The 19518-nt window shown below is 38.0% G+C and overlaps 1 protein-coding gene across 2 annotated transcripts in view; it reads left to right on the top strand.

The window, feature by feature from the left end:
* The window catches only part of LOC146670429 (synaptotagmin-2-like), a 28006-nt gene extending 9565 nt beyond the window's left edge, over positions 1-18441 (top strand). Inside the window, exons 1-9 of one of the 2 annotated variants that reach the window (XM_085408024.1) lie at positions 3674-3805; positions 8711-8939; positions 9057-9217; positions 11206-11337; positions 12939-13106; positions 13998-14165; positions 15198-15315; positions 15500-15633; positions 15774-18441. In XM_085408024.1, the coding sequence (XP_085264150.1) occupies positions 8735-8939; positions 9057-9217; positions 11206-11337; positions 12939-13106; positions 13998-14165; positions 15198-15315; positions 15500-15633; positions 15774-15989 (1302 nt within the window). In that variant the 5' untranslated portion in view covers positions 3674-3805; positions 8711-8734 and the 3' untranslated portion in view covers positions 15990-18441. Of the gene's footprint in view, positions 1-3673; positions 3806-8710; positions 8940-9056; positions 9218-11205; positions 11338-12938; positions 13107-13997; positions 14166-15197; positions 15316-15499; positions 15634-15773 lie in introns of those variants that run through there. The other variant, XM_085408025.1, reaches the window with a different exon arrangement.
* Positions 18442-19518: the final 1077 nt, after the last annotated feature.

Raw genomic sequence — 19518 nt, 5'->3', positions numbered from 1 at the left:
CAGAGGCGAGGCTGCCGGACACTGGCGCCACTGGGCCCTCTGACCACCACCAGTAGGCAACGGGTGAAGTGTCTTGCCCAAGGACACAACGACCGAGACTGTCCAAGCCGGGGCTCGAACCAGCAACCTTCCGATTACAAGGCGAACTCCCAACTCTTGAGCCACGATCGCCCATATTTAGACTGTCGTGTTGACAGTCTAAATATATGGTGCATACCCTAATAGCAACATTCCCGTTTCAAGTCTAGCTTCTGGCCTGCTTTATTATTTGGCTTTAAGACTTTGCCCAGCAGCCCTTTTGTTTTATTAATAAAGTGACTTTTTGTAACAAATTCATAAAAGTGCCCCAGTTTTCATCATCTTTTTTCACTTGCTGACATGTTGTCATGTTGACATTGATGGAGTTGTCAAGGCTTGCCCATCTTTCACTTAGATGAATGACATCATTCCAGCTACTCGGTGTAAAGTGTACACATACACACATACACACGCATACACATACACACGCATACACACGCACACACACACACGCACACACACGCACGCACACGCACGCACGCACGCACGCACGCACGCACGCACGCACACACACACACACACACACTGTCCCCATGCTGACCAACTGCTACTTCTGAGACACCCAAACACTGCAAGTGATATACAGAGCCAACTACAAGCATATGGTCTTTTCTGTTTATTGTTGCCTGTGCTGCAGTAATGACTGGCCAGAAGATGATGAGTGTGTGTGTGTGTGTATGTGTGTGTGTATGTGTGTGTGTGTGTGTGTGTGTGTGTGTGTGTGTGTGTGTGTGTGTGTGTGTGTGTGTGTGTGTGTGAGTGATAGAGAGAGAGGGAGCAGGATACAGCGTATGCATGTGTGTATGAGTGGTACACAGAGACATGGCTAGAAGGAAAAATGCTACGACGACAGGCATAAAAGATGAAAGAAATTAGGAAACAAGAAACAAGGCAGGAAGTGGAGGAAGAGAGTTGCTAGCTGACTATTGGACAATCTGCCTTCTAGCTTCGTATTTCTCCATTACACCCCTGCATTGCAGCACTCCCTGCAGGAGCTGGAGAGGTGCAGTTTTTTCCACATCGTCTCTGCTGCCTCAGAGGAGATAAGTCATCTCAACAAAAATGTCCCAGCACAACTCAGCACGGGGAACACGTTGTCAGCAGCTGCCCTCTGCATATGTTTACTATGTGAGGCTTTGATAGTAGCTGTGTTGCTCTTATTGACCTCCTAATGTTGCACAGTGCTCAGGCCTGACTCATCCACTAGAGAGCAGGGATGGAGAGGGAGGGAAAAGTTTATTCATTCACAGGTGCTCATAAAAGAATGCAAGAACCAGGGAGAAGCTGAGTATCCCACAATGCAGTGGGAATTTCAGTAAACCATACTGTAAAAGCACAGTTTTTTGGAGAGGGGTTAAGGGCAGAATGAGAATTTTGCAACAATCTCACACTAACTGAAAAATATACTGTAACAATTTTAATAAATCTTTAACACCTATTTTAACATATAGCTTTAAAAAAAAAATCCATCCACGATCTTTTAATCTGACTGGTATTATCTTATTGATTGAGCATTTTGTTTTTGTTTCATTGTTTGTTTTGGTTATTTTGCGGCCATCTTGCGATTTCTATTTCTTCATATCTATGGGAGCTCTAATGCTAATATGCTGCTGATATCAAAAATAAATAATTTATTAAAAATACATTTCATAAGAATAAAAAAGCAAAACAGTCACTGACTTCTCAGAAGAGGTTTTTACAGCTTACTCATATTTTTCCTGGTTTCGTTAAATTGCTCTGCCACGAGGTGTCAGGCCATATCGGGTCACTCCAGGGAACAACCAGAAATCAAGTAAGAAAAAAAAAGAAGGACAACAGGCATATCAGTTTCATGAAGGAGCCCCATGCAATCTAGGGCAAGGCAAAAGAGTGTCTTAAATAAATAATTAAAGATGAGATAATAACATAAGATATACTTTATCGTGAAGAAAAAATAGATTGTATAACATCTAACAGTCTGTTCATTTACAATCTCCTTTATTACAATGGCTTAACTTAAAAACCTTAAAAAGTGCAGACATCACTACTTAAGCAGTAGTAACTTAAATGCCCTATATCTTAAAATATCTTACACAAATCCATGAATTGGCCATATAACCCACCTAACTTCACCCTAGCTGCTTATTTTCTTCAAAGCCAGATCATTTCTGCTCCCATGGCCCCACTGCACAGCCATTTCACTCTACCAATTCATTAACTTCTAATTAAAGCATTAAGCTTTTAAGATGAATGCAGCATTTTTTAATTCACTCCTAGAGCGAAAATGTTAAAATAGTCTTTTGAAGGATAAGTCTTTTGATATTACGAGAAAATCACAAAAAAAAGCAGGAGAAAACATTAAGGCCTATTCAAGCATAATACTGTGGTGACTTATCCACAGTTTAATATTCTATCTAAAAAGAGGAACACTGTGTCATTTTTTTTCCATAGCTAAATGCATTTAGCAGATCAAAACTGACCCTGCAAAGCAGAGAAGACAAATGTCTCTGGGCATAACTTTGCAGTTCTCAAAAAGAAAAAAAGAATATGCTCTGTGATGCAGCAGTTTTATATGAGATTCCTGCCCTCCTCTGGTAGAAGCAGCTAAATGCACTGCAACCTGACATACTGCAAGAATAGCCACATCAAGCCAGGCATCTAACAGATGACAGCTGAACTTAAGCATTTAGAAAGGCATTTCCCCAAGGAGAGCACTGAAAGAAAAAGGTTTTCAGGCAAAAGCAAGAAAAAAAAAGGTTAAATGCCAGCATTGCAAAGAGTTCAAACATGTACAAACATAACTGCTTTAGGGATGTTGAACATTTGAAACACATTTATCACACAAGGTCGGCTACAGGCACCTAAAGTTTAATTTTTAAACCTCATATGTTTAGTTCTGCATCTGCGTAGGTCTCTGGCTCAAACAGCACGTTTCATTATGTAATAGTTTTAGCTCAATACAGTGGGATACGTTTTGTTTGTATTGCAACTCGAGAAGATGCTTTTGTTATCTCCTCACTTCTAATCATCACTGACAAGTCTCCTGAGGGATCAGTGAACACCGGACAAATAGGAGTAATCACTCTTTGTTTCAATTGTTCACTCTGAATGACTTAACAGAGATGGTCTATTCAGAGGGTTAAATCATACTTCTGAGATCAGTTGTTAGCAACCACTTAATTCCATGGAGTAGATCTGATTTAAAAAACAACAACAAACAAACAAAAAACTGCACCGCCTTAAGACTTTTTCAGCTGTCCTAGTGCATACTTTTGCTTTTTATTCCTGACTTGTGCAGGCTGTGGCTTTATTAACATGAACCTCACCCTAGAGTCTGTGCATATTGATCTTTTACAACTGCCCTCCAATACTAGACCGTAGAGTGGCATGCTGCAATCAGCTGTGTGAGCAGCATCACAAATGAGGCTGGGGGAATGAGAAAGATGGAGAGAAAGAGGTAAAGAGGTTGCGTACATAAGTACATTGAACAGAGAGACAGAGAGGGTGTAGGGAAATATGTGATGGGAGGGTGGAAAATGGGGGCGATGGTGTGCATTGGACAGAGGAGGAGGAGGAAGAGGAGGGGGAGGAGGAGGGGTGTAGTGCTGCAGTGGAGAGAAGTGAGAGGAGACTGCAGTCTCTGCTTATGGGAGAGATCAGACTATGTTACCACAGCTCTGAGGAACTGTAACCCAAACACTTATTGATTGGATGGGCCACCCCACGAGGGGAATACCACATTTGACTGGTGAGTTTTGTCTTGAAGATCTTTGTAGATTAAAAATGAGTTAAGATGCACAACTGGACCACAGTTATCTTAGAGGAATCTTCTCTGCATTTTAAACTGGGTAAACCATATCAAACTGCTTTGGTTGCACTGTATTCTCCGGACCTGATCCTACTTATGAATGAGGATGTGTCCGAGCCTGTTTTTTGTGACTGAGTGATATCGGCCAGTGGTGAGCTGCCGAAATCCTAGGGAGATAAGGACTGAGTGCTAATGGCACAGAGGTAGAAGGTAGGCTAAAATAAGAGGGGAAGGTATGGGCATATTGTATTCTATTTCCATTCAGTCGCTTCTCTCATCACTGCTCTTCTCAGAGGAGACAGAATTAACTTAGGGAAGTTCGGGTAGTGGAGAAAATCATATCTGACTTAATGTTAGGATTTTTTTTAACATTGCAGTCTCAGATGTGCTTCATTTTAGGGGTGAGGATGGGTTTAGAGACAAATGAAAGATACGGGCAGGTGATGAATAAAATGTTTTTGAAGAACCTTTGCTGGAGCAAAAACTTTATTCATAACCATTATACATTTCAGCTCAGTGGCAGCAGTCTGCATTCGTATCATGTCATGCCCACCACTTGGGCAGTGACTTGACACTGGCCTTGAGCCAACTGGTTATTTGATTGGTTGGTCACTTCAGCTATAGACGTTATCAGTATTGCTTAGCAACAATGATGTGCTTGCCCACAGCACATAGACCACCACTGTATGTGAACAGTGCACAGTCTACCTTACAGCAATAGAAAGTCTGTGCTAAAGTGCACATGTTGAAATGCAATACTTATCGATCTGTGGGCTGCAAATCAATTAAGATTGGGTTTTATCATCATTATGTTTGCCATATTCTGACAGTTCACTTTTACTTTGAGGTACTGATATCCTTAGCTGCGGACCACTTCCTTTGATAATGACACATAAGCTCGCTGTAGCAAATCTCTGTATGACTGGAGGGACTTTTGTGGATACAGTTGAATACTGTAAATGGTGATATCTATAGAAAAAAACATTAACATCTAGCTACTGTGCATTTATTTAGTGTTTTTAGACTATGATAGTTCTGTATATGCATCTACTATTTGCATAGTTGAGAACAGCTAGCAATGAGCCACAATGGCTGAGACTCCTGAAGCAATTAATTACAGATGACCAGACCTCTTCTTTGTGCAAGCATTTCTCTAACCAGGTGTTGCAAAGAATTGTGGGGAGCTACCGTATAGTTCAAGAAAGACAATAAACTGGATTCACGTTATATGAGGAGGACATGTATGTACATTTTACAACAATAAAAGTTTGATGATAATAACAGTAGAAACACTGTAAAATAACAGTGTAATAGCAAGCAAACAGCTGATAAAAAGCTGATAGTATCGTACTTTAAAGCTTACACAATAAAAAGTACAATTTTTTTTAGTTATTACATCTTTTATAGTAAGAAACTCGAGCAGATCACAGTAGATCAACTGAAAAAAAGGTGTAACGCTAGCAAACTTAGTTGCCAGTACTAATTCTATACTTGTCTTACATCCATAGCATGGATATAAAACATTATACCTAATGTGCTTAGCAATTTAAAAAAATATGTAAATCATGTTACATTTTCCTTAGTTGCTTGAACACATCTTAATTCCATGACCTTTTCTCTTAAATTGCTTTATTTCTTTGAATTCTTTACCCTGGAGTGAAAAACAAATAAATGTGGAAACATTAGCAGAGTGACAAAACGAATAAAAGGATGTCAAGCTGCCAGTTATTCTTAAGCACTATGCTGAGTTTGTGGGGCTCATGAAAGAGTAAAGGCAGCATCAAAATCATATTATTTAGTTTTAAAAAAACATATCAGTCAGAGCAGCAGCTCCTAGAAATATATCACACTGTGGTAAATAAGTAGTCTTACTGACACAATTTAAACCATTATGCTCCTGAGACATACATAGTAATCAAATAAATGACTAAATGCAGTAGGAAACAATCCTGTCCCAGCACTATAATACAGTTATTCATAGTTAATTAAAACTAAAGCAGGTGTTTTCAAATTCATCTAGCGATCTGCAGCACTTTGACAAACAGCAAGCTTCAATTAGACCAGAGCATTGACATTTGTGCTCAGCAGTAAATGTTAGTGTTGTTGCTGCCACCAGCAGTCATGCAAAGAGCAAACAGAGAATACATAACATAATGCTCACTTGGGGCTGAGAGTTAAATTGGAGTTGTCATCTGTTAAAAGAGGGCCCTTCTGAGAAGACACTCATTTTATTAGAGTATGTTGGGAGGTGAAACTGATTTAAATGACTGCCTTCTTATGCTATTTAAAGTCGCAGCTTAGATCTCCAGCTATGTCTAACCTGTTAAACTTAAGTCTATAAAATTTCAGAATCTATTTTAAGATTGATCTTAAAACATTTGAACTCTTAAGGTGGAACCTTCAACTATTTATTGGTCTGATCATTAATTCGTCGGTTATAAATAATAAAAATAAATACAGATTAGTTGGTTGGTAGAAGAAAACCCCTATTACCAAAACTATTCAGTCATTTACCTTCAAATGACTGAACTTGAGTGACATACATTCTTCATCCATAGGGTTGTGTGATGCTGGTCCAACATTTGCAGCCAGAACAGCTTAAACTCTTCTGAGAAGGCTTTACACAAGTTTTACGAGTCTGATTTTTGTGGGAATTTTTGCCCATTATTCCAGAAGTGTATTTGTGAGATCAGACACTGATATTGGACAAGAAGGCTTGGCTCGAAATGTGAACTCTAATTCATCTCAGTGGTATGTTATTGGGTTGAGATCAAGGCTCTGTGCAGGCCAGTAAAGTTCTTCATCCATAATTCCCTTTCCACCAAACTTTATACTTGACACAATGCAGTTGGACAAGTATCGTTCTCCTGCCAACCATCAAACCCAGACTCACCCATCGGGTTGCCAGACAGAGAAGCATGATTCGTCATGTCAGGGAAGGTGTTTCTGGTATTTTTCCAGAAAAATAGACGCTTAGATATGGTTCTGTCACATATAATAAGGTCTATCTTAAGGACCTCTAAAGCTCACTCATCATATATATTTTAAGTAACAATGCTCTGCGGTTTGACAAGCAACTGACATTTGCTAAATTTGAGTTAGCAGCTGTTTTCTTCTGGTTCAAGCAGTTATTGGGTTCAAGTCATTAAGATAAACTAATTATTCATCTTTAATGTCTCTCTTTATACTTACTTGACAAAATGATGCTGTTTATGTATTGATTATTCTAGAAAATCATTTAACAATTGTGCCATCATGTACATGTACAGATACTCACGTATCCTTTAATTTTGGATAACTTTTTAGACTCTCCTTTAGGTCTGGAAGATCATTGTGTTTTAAGGTGGAGGTGTAATCATCTCAGGTCACAGTTTCACACACACACTAAATTCTCATATCATCAGCAACATCAAGGGCTTTCAACTTCTGTGACTTGTGTGATGAGTGTGATGAGTCCCAGATGAAGCATTGTTTTCATACTCCCCATCTTTCACAGAGTTGAGTTGCAGCTCTCAAGGTCATCATCACTCAAACATAAAATTAAAAATTATAATGGAAAGCAAGTCAGAATAAAATCAATTTAGCAGCTTTCTGGAGTTTTAGATTACTAACCAGTAGGGGTGCAACGATACTCGTATTGATCTTGAACCGTTGGATATAGTGCTTTCGGTTCGGTAGGCATGTGTATCAAACAATACAAAATTTTTGATTTATTTTATCAACTTTTCTTCTGACGATGCTGTCTGTGTTGAGCGCTCAGTGGATCTGTGTTCGACTACTCCGCCCGCCTAGGCTGCACTGTCGAGTGCAGATCCACTGAGCGCAGCGCAAGCTAGCAAGACAGAAGCTAAGCTCGTTGCAACATGGCAACTGCCTCAATGCTACCCGAAATTGAACCTCTCCCACCCTCATTCAGATCTGGCGTTTGGAACTATCTTGGTTTTCATGTGAAGCATGACCCTGATGGTAAGCGTGTCATGGACAAAAGTAAAACAATATGTCGGATGTGCCATGCAATGCTCAATTGGTGGGAACTAGTGCCTTAGCCCCACGCACGGGGCGATCCACGGTAACTCGTTAATGGAGATTTGCCGAGTTATGGCGTTAATGTCATTTTAACAAGATTAACGCTGACAGCACTAGTGGGAACACAATGAATATGACTGCACATTTACACCGACATCATCCTAGTGCAAAGACAAGTGGAAGCAGACAAAAACAACAAACACACATGCTACAAACTTTACCCGAGTCATTTAGACAGCCGTTAGCACATGATTCTCCTTATGGGGACCTGATATGTTTAATATGCTGCTGAGAATATAGCCCAGAAGAAGCGGATAGTATAGCTTTTATTTTGGAAAGAGCCATTTCTCTGTAATAAACTCTCTTTTCCAAAGATGAGTGATTCCTCGATCAGATAGATATTTTTATTTTGTTGTTTCAGCAACATTAAATTTAAAAACTACTTTTGACTTAAATATATATTTATAATTTTAATAAATGACAAATTAAAAAGGCATGAACATTTTTTTGTATTGAAAAAATATCGAACCCTGACACCAAAGGATCTAACCGAACCGTGAATTTTGTGTATCGTTGCACCCCTAGTGAATAGGTAACCTAATGTATTTGCCACCCCTCTTAAGAAGTTACTTCAGTCTTTTGCCGCTGTTGTTGGTGCAGATGGCTAAATTTGATTGATGTTCCATTATGACTTCCTGAGTCATAATGAGTTTCAATATTTCAATAGTTTTTCAATATTTTTCACTTTCTTTGACAAATCTTCCATGATACCACTAAAGCAATTTTTGTTGCTTCATATCCGATCTCTTTGTGTTTCAGGGACGCTGTGCCTAGTCTTTGACAATGAAGTTCAACTTGTTCAGACGGCCACAGGCCATGGCAGCGGCCGAGCCCACCAGTGCCCCCACCATGACCATGGCTCCCACCTCAGCTGCCATGTCCACCTCAGCACCAGAAACTTCTGGCTCGAACAATACAGAGATCAGCAAGAATGACATGTTTGAGGAGATCAAGAGCAAATTCTTGAATGAAATTGATAAAATCCCATGTAAGTAATGCTGCAGAGCTTTTTACATCATTCCAAGCATTACAAAACATTAACATTTGGCAAACACCAAAGTTCCATTCAAACTCAACTTTTCCTCGTTTATTTTGAAATCAACAGTGCCTCCGTGGGCTTTGATTGCCATTGCTGTAGTGGCAGCATTGCTAATCCTCACCTGCTGTTTCTGCATAATCAAAAAATGTTGCTGCAAGAAGAAGAAGAACAAGAAAGGAAAGAAGGGAAAGGATGGCTTCAACATGAAGAACATGCAGGGTGGTGAGGTATGATGCCTCGCGCTTCCTACATGCTAAAGAGTCAAGGTTACAAGATGCATTGGTGAAATTTTGTCGATTATGTCAACAATAATTTATTATTCAAGTTGTTATTATTTATTATGATAGTTATTGCCCAGATTTTAACAATGTTGCTAACTAAATCTGATCTTTTACCAGCAGCTTTTTTAGCCCAGGCTGTAGAGGACACAAGGAGAGCTCTCTTCCCCTCAATTTGTGTTGTTGTTGTTGTTGTTGTTGTGGTTGTTTAAACGTGTGCTCCATTGTGCTCCATGGTGAAAAACGGCACACTTTATTGCAATGTGGCAAAGAATGAGCAGAGAATGTTTCGTCAACTTATAAAACAAAGCTTATCATATTAAAAGGTAATGGATGAAAGGATGAGGCCTGCAGAAACATCAGGAAGTTGTGAATCAAAGTGCTATAAAGTTAAGGATAAATTCTTAATTTGATGGGCTAAACAGCTTATATTACCATAGACTGCCCCTGTACAGTTAATTAAAGCAATCAACTGCTTGTGTCCACAATGTGAAATTATCGCCCTGAGCCTAAAACAAGCGTGTCATTTCTCATCATGATTGTGGTGGTGGTGGTGTTGATTGCCTCTCTTTTTGAAGTGTGTTTGGTGTCTTGTGAGTTGAATCTCTTCCTCTCTCTGCTCTCCTCCTTTTCCGCTTTGTGTCTTGTGTGTGCCTCGTGTTTCTTGACTGTGGTGGACCCCTGCTCTACGGTAGGTGGATAGCTCATGTCGATGCTCTCTGGCCCCCAGGGCGGAGGGGGGTTTCATGGAATGAAAGTTGTAGCTTCCTTTGCTATTTTTTCTTTCTTTCTTTTTTTAATTTCCTCCCCATTATTTTGTAGTTTTTTGGTATGATAGCTTGAGAATGTAACAATGGAAAGCTATGATGTGCTCCATAAACCCCAGAGAGGAGAGTCTAACCATCTAACACATTGTTCTCGGGACAATGTTACTGTAAATCACACCAATATGGAAAGTATTGGATTAAAATATGATATCCAAGACTGTTAACACTATTAATCTGTGCATGTGATAAAGGGCATGGCTGGTTGTTTGGGAGACATGGAAACGGTGATGATAAAACTGCATGGTGAGCCAAAGATTTGCAAATCTCTTCGTTTTATGGTAATACTCAAGGAGGAGGTAGGATGTGACGACACTGGATGACCCAAAGAAAAGATTACAAAGTCAAGATCACCTAAGTTACTTAATAAGAAAAATCATATTGAAGCAGTAAGGCTCTAACAAAATTCAAATAGCTGGCTGTGCCCTTTAATCCTGATTTAGTTTTGTAATAATGGTGAGGTGAAAGGAGAAACATTTATTTTGCCACATTAATTTAAAGAGATGCAGGTTAACAAATTTGAAGTCTTAAAAATAAATCCTATAAAATAAGATACATCCCCTTGCCCTGAATATTATGTCATATTTTTTATTGATTAATATGCATTTGTTCCTGCTGTTGTAAGCTAGTTCCTTAGGGGTCTATCCAAACCTATATCTCCTCGCTCATTTGTTAAGATCTAATGCCTTTAACAACAAGAAATTATTCTTATTTTCAGTTTCACTATTAGGACGTGGCATTTATTACCCTTCTTAGTGGAACTAGCATGCAATGCCTCCACTGATTCTGGCTGTCACTGTACTGCTGAAGCATGTCAGATTTAAGGACTTGCCCACTGATCCACAAACACTGAGACAATCATTTCTACAGTTTCTTAAAAAAAAAGTAGGGATACCGATTACAGGCAGCTATGTCCTTTTAAATGATAAATTCCTGGTTTTTATCATCAGGTGCTGTGCAGGTAAGCAGTAACCAAAACATGTATCTCCCACATAAAAACTCCTGGAGCTCCAGTGTCTGTGGCATGCTGGCTGTTATGGGGAACCCTGTATCCTGACTTTTTGTACTCTTACCTTTAACATAGCTTTTTGTTTTGTTACCTTTACACTGCAGACACATCAGGATGACGATGATGATGAGGGAGAGACTGGACTGACAGAGGAAGAGAAAGAGGAAGAGGAGAAAGAGCAGGAGAAACTGGGGAAGCTGCAATACTCTATAGATTATGACTTTGAGAATACAAAGGTCTGTGGTTATCACATTTTGTGAACTACAAAAAAAAAGCTCTAGAAATAATTAACAATTTTGGAGGGAGTTTTTCATGTTTTCTGCTATATTTAAATTACCCATTTGAAACGTTTTAGTGTTTAAAGACATGTTTAAATTAAAGAGTTAGATAACCCAATTCATGTCATCTTCAGTATGGAACTCGCTGTAGCAGCTTGGTTCTGTGCAAAGATAATAAAAAAATGTAAAGTTATAGTAATTAAATTAATGCTTTTTCTTGTTTATTTAACCCGAAGTGCAAAGAAAAAACAAGCTTTTTCTTTCATGGGTGTCATGAATGAAACATTTTCTTTACCTGGGAGATGCATAGTAGCAATAATACCACATAATGCCTCTGTGCTGAGTAATCCAGCTCATAATAAGGGACTCTAAAGGTGCCAAAACACTAAAGCAAACATTTTAATTGAAAGATAATACCTTAAGATTTCTCTAGTTCGTTACTTACATTAATCCAATTCCCAGAAAGCTGAAACTGTTCGTCTGGACAGTGTTTTTAGTGGGAGAAACATTTTTTCACTCATCCAGGTCACTTCTTCAGTCGCATTCTTCCCACCGCTACCCATGAGCGGTATCAACTTTCTGAGATTTCCTTACCTGGATCCATCAAGACATTAATCAAATATTTTTATTTATTTATTTTTTGTAATGTATTCTGAAATTTCACATTCAATTATGCAAATTAGGCGTCATTGCCAGTTTTGAAAACTTTTCTGGAACAGATATCTGAACATTGGTAAGAGTGAGATCAATGAGACTCGGAATTCTTCTTTCATTCTTTTGACGTATTAAAGTTTTTACAAAGGGCTGTTTTTTTATTACTCCATAAATCAGAAATTACTGTCAGCAGCCAGAAAAAGAGTAATTTTCCATGACATTTTGAGGAATAGAGAGTTCCCTAATTCAGGCTTTGAATGTGAACAAACACCAAATATAAACTTCACAATTTTAATAGCAGCAAAACAGGACAGTTAAGTTGATGTTACTCAAGGTTACATTTACATACTATACAAAACCTGAACAGGAGTATGCAGAAGATGAACATTGTCAGTAAAACCACAGTTATTTTTAGGGCTGAAAAGACAAAAGAGGCTAAACCTTAAAAGAGTAACTTGTTATAGTGGCTTCAGGTAAATCAAAAGACATTTATCTAACCGTGGTACTTCCAGCAGCTTAACTGATTACTCGACAGCATATGAGCAAACCTTCATGTGCTCAATTAAAATGCCAATAATTCACTAGATATGAAACACAGTAGAGGGTGAAATGGCTGTACTTTTAATGTATCTGTAAAATATAGACAGCTAAAATCTGTATTTTCTAGCACACAGTGTAATACATTTTTTAGAAGTTACCACACTGTGACAATTGGATGACACTGAGGAAAAGCTTCTGACATCCAGTATGTCTCCAGTCAGCTGAGACGCTTGTGGTGATGGATTGCGAGGCTTATATAACCAGTCTGAGGCAGTGACCCTCAAAGAAAAGTTGCATTTTTGCCTGATAAAATTCTGTTTTCACTGCTCCTGTTGCTTACATACACCCTCATTTTCTCCACACAGCTGACAATTGGTATCCTTCAAGCTGCAGATCTCATGTCCATGGACTCAGGTGGAACCTCAGACCCTTATGTTAAAGTCCTGCTCTTCCCTGACAAGAAGAAGAAGTTTGACACCAAAGTGCACAAAAAAACACTGAACCCTGTCTTCAATGAGACATTTGTTTTCAAGGTGAGTCTTGTTCTTGCATGCAGCTGTAAAAAAAAAGAAACATAAATCTTATTTGAGCAAGTTGTTTTTTTTTTAAATATCACAAATCATTATCGCAGCTTTTTGTGTATGAAACTGACAGTATGTCAGGTTTGTCTGGCTCTGTGTGTGTACCCACTGGCCTATGCAGCCTACATGCTGCTCTTAGATGCTCCTAGCTAATAAGCCCCACTGGGACTTTGCAAGTCTCTCTGGGTCAAGCTGCAGGCGATACCAGTCTGCAAAATGTTAAAACTGCAGCAGAAAAATATCTTATTGTACAGGCTGCCCTTTATTGCCATCTCCAAAGGCCTCCCATGAGAATTTCACTGTCAGATTTATTGTTTCTCCATCAAAATTTATTCCAGATATTTTCTTTCTTTTTAAAACAGAAGATGCTTTTTTTTTTATTTCATGTATGCCTATGCAGTTTGTAGTAGAGGTGTCCTCATCTTCATTTTCACATAGATTTCTGTGGATTGGGGTGTAATAACTTATTTTTCCTAATATGTTTGTTGTTTGCATTTGAGAAAATAACCGTGCATTTCATTTAGTGCTTTTAGGGCGTATTATTTGTCTGGTTTCTCAGATTATTTTCTCTGATAATTTATAATTTAACATTTTTAGTTCACTTAGTTTTTTCCATTTAGTTTTGATTATTGACTGTTTTCTGTATAGCAGCTGCTAAACACTATAAATTTGTAAGCAAGTATTTGTATCATTTAATGAGGGGGTTTTTCAGTGGGACTAACTCGCCCTTTTCAAGAATTCCAGAGGCAGTTTATGTGAAGTTTAATGACATTAAAAATAAACCTATTTATCCTGTGAGACAGATAAATACAATCTATAAGTGACATTGTGTTTCTTGGTCAGGTACCCTATGAGGAGCTTGGTGGAAAGACCTTGGTGATGTCTGTTTATGACTATGACCGATTTTCTAAACATGATGTCATTGGAGAGGTAAAGCTGCCCATGAACACCATTGACCTTGGACGGCCTATTGAGGAGTGGCGGGATCTCGAGAGTGCTGATCAAGAGGAGGTGCTTATTGAACTGATTCATTCTGTGCTCTTTAAATAATAGACCATTGAGATTCTAAACTTTCTGGGTGTCAACCCTAAGAAAAAGCCCCAAACCAATTATGAATTGATGCTACTATCAAGTATTGTCTGTCTAGACAGAGATCAATTATATCTTATTTTTCTGAGCCACAATGCTCCATTGTTGACCAAAAATCAATTAAGAACACATTCAGCTGCACCATTGCACCAGCTTACATGTTCCTTCATTATGATAAATGGTTCCACTATAGTTTGTTTCTCGTTAGTCTTTCATGCTGCTTCCATGAATACTTATTTGAGCACTAACTGTGTATCAATTCAGGTTTAAACACAGTTAAATGTAGTTCACCAAAAATTCTCCCTCTTTATTTATTTGCATTTAATTTTACTTGAAAACTACAGCAGGGCTGAGGGGCTTGATGTCGACTCGGTTGGAGGAGTCAGCAAGATGTTTATGGCACTGGTTGATCATCCTATCTTTAATATTCAGAAATAATTTAGCTCCTTGATTAGTTCGCATTTCTTAAAAGATGGAATTTCATAACAGTGCACAAACATTCAGACACATAGAAATCAAAAATTTTATTTATGTCAGTGGAGCAACAAATTTCTCTCCTTGCATTTCTACACCTGTGAACAATGATGCTGAGATAGTTTGCTTGAATAATTAAGGAAACTATCTCACTTTTTTAAATTTATCACAACTGATTACATACATAACCTGCTAGTATCTCTAGTCTTTTCCAGTGTCTTTTTCGAGGTTATCCCTGCCCCCAGTCATCAAAGTGGATTTTCAAAGTCTAAAAGCTCAGAGCGATCATAAATCCAGATAGAGGGGTTTTATTCCAAATAATGTCACTGTTGCAGCAACAAAAACCCCTCAGTTTCAATCTAAGAGTATAAATCTTGATAAATAAAAGCTATGTTTTGCACCCACCCATCACAGAAAATGCAATTTATGGACATCTGATGAGTATGTGTGCTTGTCATTTCTGTGTCTCTTACTGCTCAGCCTGAGAAACTTGGAGATATCTGCATCTCCCTTCGTTATGTCCCCACTGCTGGAAAACTCACTGTCTGCATCCTGGAGGCAAAGAATCTGAAGAAGATGGACGCCTGCGGTTTATCTGGTAGAAAAAAAAACACATAATACTCTTGTCCTTTGGCACATGCAAGAAAATTCAATTTGAAGAGAAAATTCAAAGAAAAACCATTTAAAATACAAACAAACAAACAAATTAAGAAACACTAAAGGTTGTGTCATTGACAGAATAAGTTTTTCTCTTTTGTTCATCATATTCATGTTTTTTCCAGATCCTTATGTAAAGATCCAGCTGCTCCAGGGTGGTAAGCGTCTGAAGAAAAAGAAGACTACAGTGAAGAAGAACACCCTAAACCCATATTACAATGAATCCTTCAGCTTTGAAATCCCCCTGGAACAGATGCAGGTACAGTACAAGTCATACAACACCTTTTGGACTTCACTGATATGTTATAATAGCTCATGAATGAATCTCCACTACAGTTTGAATGATGAAATGCCCAGAAAACAGATAATTGATTACATTTTCTCTTGCTGCCTTCTCAGAAAATCTTGGTGGCAGTCACAGTGTTTGATTATGACAAGATAGGTAAGAATGATGCCATTGGAAAAATCTTCGTGGGCAGTAAGGCTACTGGCTTAGGTCTGAAGCACTGGTCTGACATGCTGGCTAATCCACGCCGTCCCATTGCCCAGTGGCACCCATTGCAGCCAGAGGAGGAAATTGATGGCCAGCTGGCATCCTTGAATGCAAAGAAGTAACACATCTCACCAACCAGCTAATGCACTAACTCAGAAATCCAATCTTCATCCCTACTTTGCATGAATTTCATGACTTCACACATGACTATTTGTCAAAAGTCCTGCTCAAAAAAAAATATATTAAAAAAAAGACATTGTAGAATATCTGAAACTCTTTTTGAGCATCACATTTCCCACATTAATGTATGCTGAGAAGAATGGTGTTGAGTTACCGGGTGACTGGTTAATGAATGATCGACTTTTAGTCTTTCCTTCATTTGAAGAATCTCATTCTTAGGGTGCTGACACTGAATGGAATTATTGGTGAAGACAATGCTGGATATATATAAAAAAAAGGCTTTAGTTTAGTTTATAGAGCATGCTTTACTTACCTCCCCACTGCTCTGCGTGCATCACGCCCAGTATTGTGTCTTGCTAATAACTGTGCTTTAACTTGCAATAGAAAGTACTCTAATTTGGGGTTATTTCCTGCATAAAGTTTGTCTTAAGTCTATCAATGCGAAGAGATTCAAGTGCAGATGATTCAGGTTGAGATCAATGAATGCAACAATCAATTCTGGAATATGTATGACATTTTTCTTGATTTTATCAGCTCACATATGAGATGGTGCAAACAGTGCAGCAGAACCATATAGCAGGGATGATGCAGTTGTCTGACTTAAGTTGCTTGTTTTGTGTTGCCACGAAGGCCCATCTATGCATTTAACTTCAACCCATATTTCTGTGTCTTCAGACAGGTGTAATGTAAGACAGGAATACAAGGGTGCCTTCCTAATATGACACTTTGAGAAGTAGTGCAGGTTTTATTGTTTATTTTAAAGTGGTTGAATATTGTTCAAAATGTGTCAGGGACACTGTGAATGTGCCATTTGAAATCTGGCTATGTTGACCACTTGGATGTAAAACCTTACTTATCCATTGTAGAAGTAAGGCACTAAAAAGGATTACCAATGATGCTGAAAACAGTACTGACTATGCTTCTTTGATTTCTGTTGTTTAGTAAAAGACAGTGCCATTTTGGTTATTATGTTTTGACATTCATTAAAACGATTCCACGTCATTGGCTGATGTTGTAGTTCTACTGTAATTCACTTCAATATTTCTGTAGTTTCTGCTGAAACAACATGAGGATTTCTGTCAAAGACGAAATGTTTTTATAGATTATTGAATTTGAAATGTAAGATGTAGCTTTGATTTGTATTAATGAGGTGTGTAGAATCTAAACATAGCAACTGTATCATCAAACGTATACAATACACACATCCTGGACCATCTGCTTGAAACAAATAGAGCTGCAGAATAGAGCATGTATCATGCCTCGCAGTATTTTGTCTTGTTTGAATCACTCGGTCGGGACACAAGCTTTTTGATCCTGGAGACAAAGTGCTGCAATATGGTGATGTTGAAACTTGTAGGCAAATTATTAGTGTAATGTTTAGTGGCTTGGAAGCAAAAAAGGACACAAAGAATTGATTATTATAAGGGAATGACTGAGGATAGAACATTTAAAATGTTGACATTTAAATTCCACTGAATTTACCAATGACCTGATCTCTTTCCTGTAGCAGCTCCTCTTAACTGAAGAATCATGACTGTCCCCATATTGGTTTCTTTGAGTTAAATGTAGACATATGTAGGATTAAAATTGTCATTTATTGCAGGAACCTTAAAAACCCCCAAAAAAATAGCTTTAGAAAATGGATGACACTTTCTCTAATCATACGTGATGACAACCTGAACCTGAAAAATCTTCCGAATTTACCGGGAGGGAAAAGAGTCAGTATCACTTTCTTATAATTCAAATCATTGTAACTGAAATCATTATTAATGACAACTAATTTCTGGCTTCAAACACTGTCTAGAGCCTCTCTGATGTTGAGTTTCACTGCTTACGTAGGTAATTTTGGATTCTGAACTGGCCATGAATTGATGGAACTGGACACATGTCCAGGGTTTTACCCCATCTCTTGTGGATTATCTCCAGGGATTGGCTCCAGCCCACTCATCCACTCAACCCGAGTTGATACATTGATGTTATCAGTGAATTCTAAGTGAGACAAAATCAGGGAATCGGTGTTTTGTGAATTACTTTCTTTAAATCCAAAAATCCAAAATCAGATCTTGGGAGGCCAACACATTAAAATATTTTCTCAGAATTTCAGAAACTGGAAAAAATGAACTCATAGAAACTTGTGTCTACATTTAGTGCTTTTAAATGTCAACATAGATTTTTCAGGACATTTTTATAAGGGGGCAGTTTGTTTAAAAAAGAAAATGTTAAGGCAGTCGTTCGTATGCATCCACGTCGCCAGCAGAAGTATCTAATGGTGAGCAGCGGCACATTGACAGGTTCATCCACAGTACTTCTTTACAATTGTTAACATATGCATCCCGCAAAATTTGTTAATAGGCTACAGCATGTATTTACAAGATGATGTAAATAGCGGCATGTTTTAAAGAGGAACCATAATTATACTGTGTATGTGTGTTTGTGTTCTGTGTCATTTTTATAATAAAACAGAGTATAAAAAAAGGATGCACTGACTGCAAAGTGTATGAATTTCTGCTGAATGTATGTCTGAACAATCCATGTTTGGCTTACCAGACTCCATGAATGCCTCAGTTAAAAACACAGCTGATTTTAGTGTCACATAGAAATCCATTGCGTTTTCATCAAACTGCATGATCGTCTGATTTTCCGTCATTGTTTTTATGTCTCTATGCTAGTGTGTTTTTTTTCTCAGGCTACAAGTCATGTAATAATTGTTCATTTCTGAGTGTATTAATACATAATCAGTTAATTGTATATATTTCAAAACAGGAGAATACTTGTCTCCTTAATTTTCTATCTCAGTGTACCTAAGTGTTTCCTTCATGTACTCCTGCCAGACGGGTGTCAAGTCTTAGTTAATCAAATATCAGTGCTGTACATTATCTAACTGACTTGTAGCCCCTTTTTCGTCACACGTCATTAAATTGTACCTCCTCATCTTCTTGCTTTTCAAGAAAATTAGCTTTTATTTAAATTGTAGGATAAATTAAACTGAATTCAGTTGTAAATTCATTATTCAGTAGTGTCTTCTTTGCTTCATAAGTAATTAAATATTATTACAGCATACCAGATTATTGATGCTGTTCTTTTAAGTAGCTACCATCTAATAATCAAGCAATCAATATTTTTTTTCATTACAAATGCCACTGTATGAACTGATATACTTTAACTAAGGGATTACAATAGGATGAGCTGGTGTTGTGTCGCTTGTGCATGCTCTTAGATACTGACGCTGTCTACCACATCATTTACAATGTGGGCCTTCATTTTTCTGCATGTTGAGTCATTATCATTTACGTTTAGATAAAGCCTTATTTATAAGATGGAGTGCATGGAGATGAACGCGCCTAATCCTCTCTGCACTCTCTTTCACATTAAGACTGTTTCTGGTTTCGAGGAGATGAGCTGAAGACAGAGGATTAATGTCTAATTCCAATATCTTTTTTGTGGAGAAGCACCTCATTACATCCTTTAGTA

This window comes from Rhamphochromis longiceps, linkage group LG5, assembly GCF_057381845.1.
Source record: "Rhamphochromis longiceps isolate RC_006_pf linkage group LG5, R_longiceps_female_GT1.1, whole genome shotgun sequence".
NCBI classification, from domain to species: Eukaryota; Metazoa; Chordata; class Actinopteri; order Cichliformes; family Cichlidae; genus Rhamphochromis; species Rhamphochromis longiceps.
The sequence above is the reverse complement of the archived record's forward strand: the minus strand, read 5'-3'. Positions and strand labels throughout refer to the sequence as shown.